This window comes from Rhea americana, unplaced genomic scaffold (genome assembly GCF_003343005.1).
Source record: "Rhea americana isolate MKP2758 unplaced genomic scaffold, rheAme1 scaffold_233, whole genome shotgun sequence".
NCBI lineage: Eukaryota > Metazoa > Chordata > Aves > Rheiformes > Rheidae > Rhea > Rhea americana.
In genome coordinates, this window is record NW_028186350.1 from 1304849 (window position 1) to 1315567 (window position 10719).

Below are 10719 nucleotides of genomic sequence, written 5' to 3' on the forward strand. Positions count from 1 at the left end.
ACTGATTTTCTCTTTCCCCTCCAGCAAATTTTTTAACATAAATTTTGTGAAGTTCCAGCACAAATACGGTGCAGTTAAGTGGAAACAAGTTTGTCTTCTATTTCTTTTGAAGATACTCGTCAAAAAAAGGGGGGGGGGAAGAAAAAGGAAGAAAAGAAGAGAAACCAAAGCCCAATGACAAAGTCAGTTCAGAGACATTTTCATGTATGCTTTGTCTCCTGGCAGTCTCTTCAAGGGAAAGGAGGTTTTGGGGGCATGACTGTGGTGAAGTTCTCTTCCCAGCAGGAGAAGTGGGAAAGGGGCTCCCACCACTACCTGTTCTTTGCTTTTTCACCTGCGCCACTTATTTCTTCCTCTGCTTTTCACATTTCAGCAGAGAGCTGCTACTTTCAACCTTTTCTCTGATTTGTCCTCTTTGTTTCTCCTAGTGCTGCTGCTTTCTTTTTTTTTTAAGTGGGATTTGTATGCCACCTCCCTTTTGCTTTTTCACTAACCTTTCCCCTTGTCTTTTCTTTTGTGCTTTTTACCCTTTTCTCCTGCATCCGTGTCCTACATGAAGAGCCCTGTTACCGACTAGTTTATGTTTAACTGGGAGCAGACTCCGAGGGACAGCGCTACTCATTTTCCTTTGCAGCAAAGCTCTTCCTTTGATGTCTTTGTGAGCTCTTCACCCATAGAGCCCGCTGCAAAGGGAAACCAAACAGGATTAGCTGATAGAAATTACCTTGGCCCCTTCTGTTCTGCAGCCTCCCCTCCTTGTTTCAACTTAATCCCTTTCCCTTCATGCCTCTCCTGCGGGATCATCAAGAGCACAACGTTTGCAATCGCATTTCATTGTGCCCTTTTGCTCAGTCCACCCGTGGTCCTGTGCCTCTTGCAGCAGTAGCAGGCAGGGCTCCAGGGCTAAATCCTCCGGCACTAAGTTTTCCTCACAGCAACGAAAGAGCAAGAGGGTTTTGTGTCTCCCTTTCTCCCTTTGGGAAGCATCATCAGGTCAGACACTGAAATCAAGTTTACTCGTTCGCTTCCAGTTTCAATTCCTGGTTTGCCTGTGCTATGTGCAGGATGTCAGCGCAGCCTGAAAATATCCAAATGTATTTTCCTTATTGTTCTTAGTGGATTCTTAGTTCAGTAGGAGTGTATCCAGTGCTTTTAACCAATATCAAGTCAAGTTTGATCTGAGCTTTATTATAGTCACTGGTAGGTAATAGCTGTCGTCGTCTCTTCAACCAAGCACTCACTTCCTGAAGATTGCTGCTACACCACATGTTCCTGCAGGCTAACCCTCCCCGCCCACCTTTGGTGTGCTCATCTGTGTATCCACATACAATGTGGATATTGAAACGTTAGCCCTAAGGAGGGGTTAAGTATAGTACCCCCTCAGTTCCTCCCAGCTGATTCAACCCTGCCAAGCGTTTGTACTAAATGAGCTATATTCTGACTTCTGTTTTTGCCTATTCACCAGTATCTTTAGAGTTCCTGCTGTTACTTCCTAAAACCTTYGGGCTTCAGCTTAAGGCTTACATTCTGGCCAGCCTTTTGAACCCATTTGTTCTACTTTTTTACCAGACTGACCTCCTTGTTTGATGTGACTGTGACATCCTTGTTTGATGGACTGTGACATCAACCATCATCATGTTTTTCCATTACAGACAGCCATAAGTACAGGCTTTTATTGCCGGGCAGAGGGCTCCACAACTACCAAGCACCCTGCATGTCCAMCCCTCAGACAGAACAGCAGGCAGCAGTGACTTCAACAATATCTCCAAGTGCAAGAATTCCACCATGATATACCGAGCTGGCACATTGCTCCGCCATCGGAAATTGTCCCTACTCCTTTGGCATTACCTAGAGGGACCATTCCCTAKCCAGTTATGCAGGGCTTGGGAAATCACACTCCCTCTGCTTTTTCATTTAGGCCCAGTGCAGTGCCAGGAAAGGGTTATGTCAGCACCCGTTCCACTTCGCTGGCGTTATTTCTGGGCCTTATCAGGGTGTATGTTCCTGGGTCCAGTGACTTCCTCCCTGGGAACATGTCTATGATTGCCCCCACGAGAATGATCTGCTGTCACCAATTCAGCCAGCCCACCAACACCAAACCAGCCCACTGTTTGAAGCAAATGGGAGCAGCCTTCCCTCTTAAAAGACCTCAATCTTTCTTCCAGGACAGCTTCTTCTCAATGCTGACARCCATCCATTGCCCTAAGCCCAATTCAACACAAATAATTCTTTCCTGAGTCTCTGAAGACTAATGTCTTCTCTAGGCCTGCTGTTAAGCTCTTCTCTGAAACATCCCTACATTAGCTAGTGAACCTTCTTGACAGTTTTTCAACCCCACAGGCTTGTTTTCTGCCACCTACTCAGTTGCTTTGGCAAAAGTTCAACTGTCAATAAGGGCCACATCTGAAAACTGACCAAAAAATACTTAACTCTGAGAGAAGAAATTAGTTTCTTCTTCAATCAGTCCACTTCTCTGTTAGCTGGAAGGAGGCACCAGGGCAAAACATACAGACTAGCTGTTTTTTTAAGAGAACAGTTTTCCACAGCTCTTCAGTTTGCATCAGATGTTACATGGTACTACTTGTGAGGCAATCAAAAGCTACTTCTTAGCTCTTGTTCCACAGGATTTTAGGCTAGATCGCAGTTCTGTCCTACCAGAAGGACAGCCTGCTTCTGGCCATTGCTTCAGGGAAGCACCTGAGCCTTGATACCACAGCTTAAATCTGTGATGATGGTAGATGTCCTGCAAAGACACTCCTACTCCTGGTGTCTCTTTCCAAAGAAGTGTAGTGTTGGATCTTGGCTCCTTCCTTTGAAGAAGACATGCAGATCCCTGTGCCATAATTYTCCAGAAGTCCATAGGCCAGTAAGCAACCAGGCAGCTGATACAGAAGTTTGCACTTCACCCTCTTGGATGGAGAGGGGATAAATCTRTAGTGTCCCTGCCTGGCTGGAGTGGGCATTTAGAAGTGCATTTGTTCCAACATCTCTGACTGTGAAGATGTGCAGGCTGCATATTGGTGGCCTGSACCTCAGAGCTGCAGGAAATCATGGACAACAGCAGTAGCATCACATAACATCAACCGGCATGGTGACACCTGATCCAACATTTTTGTCCCAAAATTGTGTGTCTTCAGAGGAACATGTTAGCTGTTGGGCACACTCAGCTTTTTTTTATTTTGTGAAATGAAGACCTTTCCAAATGCAATGCGTTTCCCAAAGCAGGACTCATTTTCAGTAGGGGCTTCTCTAACTAGAGCTCAAACAACAAAGATGCCCCAAGAGTTGTCACCAGCAGAGCAGCCTTGTGGAGCTCTGCTGATGCTTTCACTGAGTGCAGTCTGCTTACCAAGGAACCATCGCTTCTGAGATGACAAGAAGCTACTGCTTGTGTGCATCCACCCTGTGAATGGTCATACCAACAGCTGCACCTGTTTTATGTTGATGCCAGTTGGYTTGTACAGGTATTCCCAACCCTCCTGCTTATGGAGAGCAAGCTCGCATGCAGATTTCCTAGTTGAGGAATGCACTCTGGCCCGGTGTCACTCACATGAGAGTGGAGGAAAGTGAGCGTGGAGCACACACTAACCTCTAGCTGAGGTAAAGGTTCTCCAWTTTAACAGTGCCACCACCAACAAAGTAAACAGGAAAAAAAACAACAACTCAAAGRAAAGGAATTATAGTATTCAGTACCAAGGGATGCAGCTCATCACTCCATTAAGCTTTTACATGCTTTTTCAGACTGAGTTGAGTATTTAAGGAGCTTAATTTTCACCAAAATGTTTTAAGCAGCAGACAAATGTTGATGCAACTGAGTAGCAAATTCAATTTAGAGTTGAATTCTGATTTTTCATTTGATCAAATAGCCTTCTTCCAAGGCAGCATCCAACATCAAATATGTCTCCCAAACTAGGGACTGTTTTGCGAATTTATTGGAGGACAAGCTGGGCTCTGGCAATAAGTTCTCCAAAAGCTACACAAGRGACATGAAACTATTACAACATTTAATGCTAAGTGTTTCCTTAAACAGCATTCCTGCAGGAAGTGCAGTCCTCCCCAAATGTGCACTGGCAACTTTGAGGTACTGCTAAAGGCACTGATTTTGCTCTATTAAGACGTGCATTAWTTTTGCCTGGAGGAGCTGCTGGTCTATTTTTATTTTGTTTCAGCTTTTAAAATCACATTGAATCTACCAGGGTCCCAGCACAAGAAAGTTTTTTTTTTTTTTTGTCATAAAGCAGAAAAAATAAATTATTTAATTACACTTTTCCCCCCCCCACAAAAAAAAAAGAGAGAAAAGTACTCAGCCTTCATAATCCTATTAGGTGATTGAAACTCAGACTTTCTGCTTTATTGGAAGCATTCATATTTGGTTCTGTTATAGTTCAGGGCAAACTCTTTTGTGTCAAAATTCATAATTGGAAATTCAGGTGCATCCTAGGAATATCAATTTCTCTCAGTTTGCAGCAACTTGAAATCCCAAGCTTTAGGGAAGAGAGAAAGCCCTGGAAGAAGGCAGGGACTTTTCAAAATCTTTTCTACCAACCAACTGGATAGGAAAGTTATTCTTGAGCCAGAGATCCTAGGGAGGCTGGGTCTTCAATAGCGGTACCAGGGAACCAGCTAGGATTTTGTGGCAAGTCCTCCTGGGACTGAGCAAAAAATTGTTGAATGCAAGACTTCTGAAGAGGTCCAAAACTGAGCTTGCACAACGAGCCAGGTCGTCCACCCAATCTTGTAACTCTGTTCTTTCGACAGGTTGCATCTCCGACAGACACAAGCAATTTCGACAGCTTCCCTGAGGACAATGATGAACCACCTCCTGATGACAACTCAGGATGGGACATAGATTTTTAATGTATTTCTTTTACCTGCTTCTGCCTTGCTGAAGACAGCTTCCTGGGACGTGGCTGCCAGCAGAACTGAAAGAATTGGGGAGGATTAGTGCTCGGGGTCACCATGATGCCTTGATTGATGCTGCTACAGTAACTACAGTGGCATTAGGACTTCTTGCTTAGATGACAATAGTGCTCTTCATGTTTTATGTTCAAACTTAAATAGCAGTTGACATGGTGGTCCTGATGCAAAGCCTTTCACCGGTAAAGAGATACGTTTTCTATCACTGCAACGATCTTGCTATGCTCTAATTATAAAAGTTGAAAGATTCCTAGTGTAAGATGCACTTAATTCTAGCTGCAAGGTACTGGCTTTTATCAGTAGGATCAATAGTAATTTATTAAGTACTGTAGCTAAGTGCAGTACAGGATTTGAGCTACTCCCACATGTCAAGCTCTGTAGGTCTTCTACTGTTGGCCAGTGTAGAAACAAAGGAGGACCACAAAAACACCGGTCAAAGAGTTCGTGTCAAAGCAGTGGTAAGATTTGTCCTTTTTCTTTCCAAGCAGTATTCATGACAAGACTGAATGTTACCGTTCCTCTTTTTTTTTGAGAGAGAGATTTTTTTTTTAACCTGACGTAACAAAAAGCACAACTGCTATAGATTCTGTTGAGAACTGTTAAGGCAGATATGGGTCGCTTCTCCCGTACAGCTGAGAACATAGCGTAACACAAGGGTTTTTTTTTTTCCTTCTTTCTTTTTTGGTACAAATACATAATTGCATGGAAAAAAAGAATCATAAAGTTATCCGTTTTACATATAAAATAGCGCTTAAATAATGGTCCTATAATAAAGCGACAGCAGCCAACTGGTCTTATTGACTAGCTATTAGACATGAAACTAAGCTTAACTTTTACCTTTTTAGAACCCAAAGGGAAAATACAAGACCCGTAATGTACTTTATAGGTGCTATGTACATCCGTCATCTGTGAACATGCCTATTCAGTCAGCGACCATTTCAGAAATATGTAGCAAGAGGCATCATCTTCCGTCGCGCGCTAAGAACAGAGAACTTTAAGTCTCCATTTCTGCATCTCGTCCACGTTTACTTCAAAGCCAATTTAAAAAAATAATAATAGTAATAATAATGGAACGTACGGTACGAGGCCAGTGTGCTGCCTCCACCTGGAAGCTTGCACATCGAAATGCAATTTGAACGCCGCACCAGAGTAAGTCAGAAGGTGCTCCACAGAAAAGTCGGTGGGATTAAAAGGAAATTAAAAGGAAAAATGCTATTAGCTTAACGCAGACAGGTTGCGTTTGCCTGAGATTTACTGCTCTGTGCGTCTCCGAAGTACCAAGTCCTCAGTGACCACGCTTAGGCATGGTGATGGCAAGAGCTGAAGCCCCTCATATATATAGAAAAAAAAGGTGGGAAAAAAGTGGATATGGCTTTCCTCTCATTTCCACCGCTTTTCTGCAAGAGCAGCTCCTTTGCTTTAGTGAAGTCTCTTCTGACTTACRCCAAAGTAACCAAAACACCCTGTCCTCTATGCCTACTCTGCCGAAACCTCCTTGTACTCGTGCCTGCCCCGAGCTTAGCAGACGCTGCCCCGTTTGATCGCAGGGTCATCGAGAGCTATTGCAGACGACGGGAAGTCGACAGCCCAACTTTCTGCTAGTCGCAACGGGTTATCTCCTCTTCCCATCGTGACTGCGGTTCATCCCTGACGTTTCGGTAACTCCTGGGAATTGTCGGCTTGTACGGCGCCGCGCGTCCACGTACGCGAGGAATTTCCTTGCAGGAGGATTCCTCCCAAAGGATAAGAGTCTGGGCTTTGACTTTGTTCCCCTGAGTTTTACCCCAAAAAGGGGRGCGCTGAGAAAACACATCTGTTTCTCTGATGCTAATTTCCAACGCTTTTCGAGTTTCCCGGCGCGAGTGACTTGCGCAGTCTTAACAGACCATGCTAAAAAGATATTTTTCTCCACTTCGTTGACAGGCTCAGCGGTATCTGAAGTGTGCCGAAGAGCTCAAATATCGCAGACTCCCTTTAAAAACAGTCTGTTTCCCTGAATTTTCTCCATGCTTTAATAGACGAGCGAGTTAGCATCTTCAGCACAATAACTCCCGGTTATTTCTGCTATTCATTAATCACGCGTGGCATTGTAGTAACATCTGTTTGCCTTGAAAAGCCTAGGGAAAAGACGGTAGTCTACCGGGAATTCCTTGCGTAGGGTAAAAATATACACTTAGTTTTACACGTTTATCTTAAGGATCGAAAACCCTGCCTGAAAGCAAATACTAAATACTAGGGCTAAAAAAATCGCTAGGCATCCTCCCAAAGGAGCAGTCGTTAAAGCTGAACTCTATTCGTGTCCCCCCATTTCTCAGTGTCGTGGCTACATTAGACAAGAGAACTTGTTTCCTTGATACCTTTGTGCAGAAGAGGATTTTGTTTCCATTCCAGATATCGCAGTATTTAGCACTTGAGGTTCAGCTGGCGTCAAGCAAGGGCTCGCCACAGGGAAAAGAGCATCACAGTGTTTTTTGAGGGGGAGGAGAGAACTGAAAACATTGCAAGAAGAGCGTTTTAAAACTGGGTTAAGGAGTTATTTTCTTTCTGCCTATCAGTTTTTCCTTATGCCACATACAGTAATACCRGAATCACGTGGCACGAACATAAATTTATTTTGGTATCAGACACCTCACTCAGCTTTCGTCACCTTTACTAAGCATACTTTAAACATAATTAGCGTATGTATATTAATAATATACGTCTTCATTTACGAGTAATATATTTGAGTTGCATTTTTATATATATATATATATATATATTCACAACAACTGATTGCCTCTGTGTTTCCACATACTGTCTTTCCTTCTTTGTCTCCTTTTTTAATATATGGGACGACGGTGTATTTACATAAAGGGAAATCAGCTACCATATTTAAAACAAAAAATGTGTTAAGATTGGTGTCGTAAGATACAGATGATCTGTAGCTTCTTACAGTGCTGCATTATCCATAGTAAACTCTTATTTAACAACAGGACCACAAGCAGATGTTTATGTAAATAGATATTTTCGTGTTGATATTTTGTGGTACACATGTAACTTTTTATTTAGCGTTCCATGGCATTATTACTTCATTTTCTTATTTGTAATGTAATGTTTTTAGATCAAAGTAGACTTGAATTAATGTCATAATTGTCAGTATTATTAAACTTTCTGTCAACTGTACTGTTACTCATCTGTCCCATAGTTTTAGAACATGACTAGCTATCTGGCATTGTTGCAAGTGCCTTAAATTCATGGCATCCTATAAAAATACAAATTTGGTGTTATGCTGCATGACAAAGACAAACACACCTCAAAATGTTGTCCTTTCTTAGCTTGCTGCGTTTTACAGTTCTTTCTGCTACCAATTTCTAAGCCTTTATTATATACTATTGATGAACTACAGAAATGATGAAGTTGTTCTCTTATTTCTGTTAAATGTACCAGAGCTGTGTATCTGTTAATGAGATACAGAGTCATTTCTGTGAAATGTATAAATGTATGTGCGGGTCAAATTAATATATGACATCCTATCAGTCTGTATACAGGTATTCCTGTTTTGCTAAGCTGTGCAGATTTAACCTATAGTGCAGTAACGTTCCAACGTATCATGTTTTCTAAACCTCATTGTAAACGGTCGGCCCAGAGAAAGGATTTAGCAATTCGGTGTCATCGCGGCCAAGCAAAACTGCGTTTGGACGCGAAACCAATGACTGCGAAAAAGATAAATTTAAGGAAAAAAGGGGAAAAAAAARRAAAAAAAGCCGCATCGCGTTTGCACCACTCAACAAAACAGGATCAGTGCTTTCCATGAGCCCTTCTATATGCAAGTAGGTCCTTACGGAGGCAAGCTCTCGGCCCACCTAAAAGCTAGCCGTCAAAAATGTTACTGCTGCTGCTTCCTCYGCAGCTGCCCGCAGCGTAAAACGGAGCGCCGAGACTTTTTAACGGTTTCGGGCTTTACTGGCAAAGGGAAATGTCATTCGGAGTCGCCCATCCTACCGGTTCCGCTYGATGCTGGTTTTACACTGGTCACTTATTTTGTATTCTTACGCCCCTATTTCCCCCTACCCCCTCCCCCGGCCTCTTCCCACCGCAGATTCTGCATAAAAGGGTTTTTTTCTTTTTTCCTGTTTGTCAGAAGACGTCCATCATCGAATGGTCACTGACCAGTTGCACTCTTTTGATGTAGACTTAAAAACCTGGGATTTATGTTTGTTTGTTYGTTTCCCCATAAATTGAACCGCTTTGGTTTCGCTCTGTATTTTCCCCGCAGCTGTAATTGCTGAGTGCCTGTTGTATACTTTATAGAGTTGAAATAAAAATAATTACTTTTGAAGACCGTTTCGGGGCGTTTCTTCCACGCCACAGTCGCAGCGCGGGAGAACCCTGCGTCCGCCCGGTCGATCRCGGGCCGCGTTGGCCTCCGCGGCGGCACGCGGTAGGTAGCAGATCACGTAACGAGACGTCGCGGCGCGCTCGTAGGGCGAGCGCTGCTGAGCCGTGTCCGCGCAAAGGCGAATTTTTCTCGGTCGCACATCTGGTGTCTCTTCGAAGACCGGCACCAGAGCTGGGGCGACCTGACCACATGTTGAGGTTGGAGCCATCCAACCCGAAGGTGGCTGTGCCGTGAGCAGGAGTTGGGACCCCAGCTGGTGCTGGTGGACCCCAGAAGGGTCCTTTCCAGCCTAAATTACTAAATGGATGTGCTAAATAGCAGGCAGCTCTCGTGTGGAAATCACACCGCGGTCAAAGCTAAGGGYACATGCTTCAGTGCTACGCAGAAGACACCTAGGAGAGGTGACGCTGGAGAAGGCAATGAAGAAGACAAGAATATCCCCCAGTCGGGAAATAAACTTGAAAATTGCTTAAATAGTGGGGAAACAACACTAAATAATTTTTTTTCCAGGATGTGGCAATCACATTTTAAATATATATCTCTATAGCTTTCTGATGCAGCCATTCCCTTGGGGAAATTTCCAGGTTTTTAATGAGTGTCTGTGTTAGGTGTTCACCAAAACTTTCCCAGCCAATTACTAGCCTGGCATGAGCCTCCTTCGCCTGAAATACCTGACACCGTCATACCCCAAAGTAACACCGATACCCGTAATGCTGGATGTGGGTGAGCGGCGCTCTGGTTTTAATTAAAGGACTGCAACCTTTGAAATCAGCACTCGCGCCTTAAGGGAATAAATACATATGATTTGCGAAGCTTTGATGAATTTGGCCATCAGTGCAGAATTTGCGGGGTTTTTTTTTTTTCTTTTTTTTCCTTTCAAAACTGCCTTTAAAAAATAGCATGAAGCTGTCAGCTTGAAAAAAAAAAATCAGTCTATGATTTTTCAACTGATTTGTTTCTGCTACTGAACTCATACTAGTTCTTTAGGGAGCAAGGGCTCTCGCCGCCCTTCTCCCTCCTGCCACACCATACGACGTCTGTGCCAGGCTCCTGCCTGGGGACACCCGTGAGCCCTGGCTCATGGCTTCGCTGCCTGCCGGGCACATTTTAATCCCCCCTACACCAGCACCACCAAAAAATAGAAAAAACAAAATTAATGCTACAATATATAGTTACTCATTCTGAGTGCACAAATTCTGGCTGAAATGAGTGTGTGCAGTTAATATATATACGTGTGGGTATGTATGTATATATATGTGTGTGTGTGTGTAGATATATATTGATATCTATACACACATGCGCACACATACATATATACACATACATACATTGTAATAGCTAGCTAGCTCACTATAGGCATCACTGGAAACCCAGAAGGATCTGGCCTCAGCTCTTTGAGGCACAAACGCACCCACACATATATG

At 43.5% G+C, this 10719-nt stretch overlaps 2 protein-coding genes across 2 annotated transcripts in view; both read left to right on the forward strand.

Moving 5' to 3' along the window:
- PRKG1 (protein kinase cGMP-dependent 1) overlaps window positions 1-9235 on the forward strand; it is a 377911-nt gene extending 368676 nt beyond the window's left edge. Inside the window, exon 17 of the mRNA XM_085306160.1 lies at window positions 4759-9235. Coding sequence (XP_085162286.1) covers window positions 4759-4857 — 99 coding nt within the window. The 3' untranslated portion in view covers window positions 4858-9235. The remainder of the gene's footprint in view (window positions 1-4758) is intronic.
- Window positions 9236-9942: 707 nt separating this feature from the next.
- DKK1 (dickkopf Wnt signaling pathway inhibitor 1) overlaps window positions 9943-10719 on the forward strand; it is a 3246-nt gene continuing 2469 nt past the window's right edge. Inside the window, exon 1 of the mRNA XM_085306174.1 lies at window positions 9943-10018. Within this exon, the coding sequence (XP_085162300.1) occupies window positions 9943-10018 (76 nt within the window). The remainder of the gene's footprint in view (window positions 10019-10719) is intronic.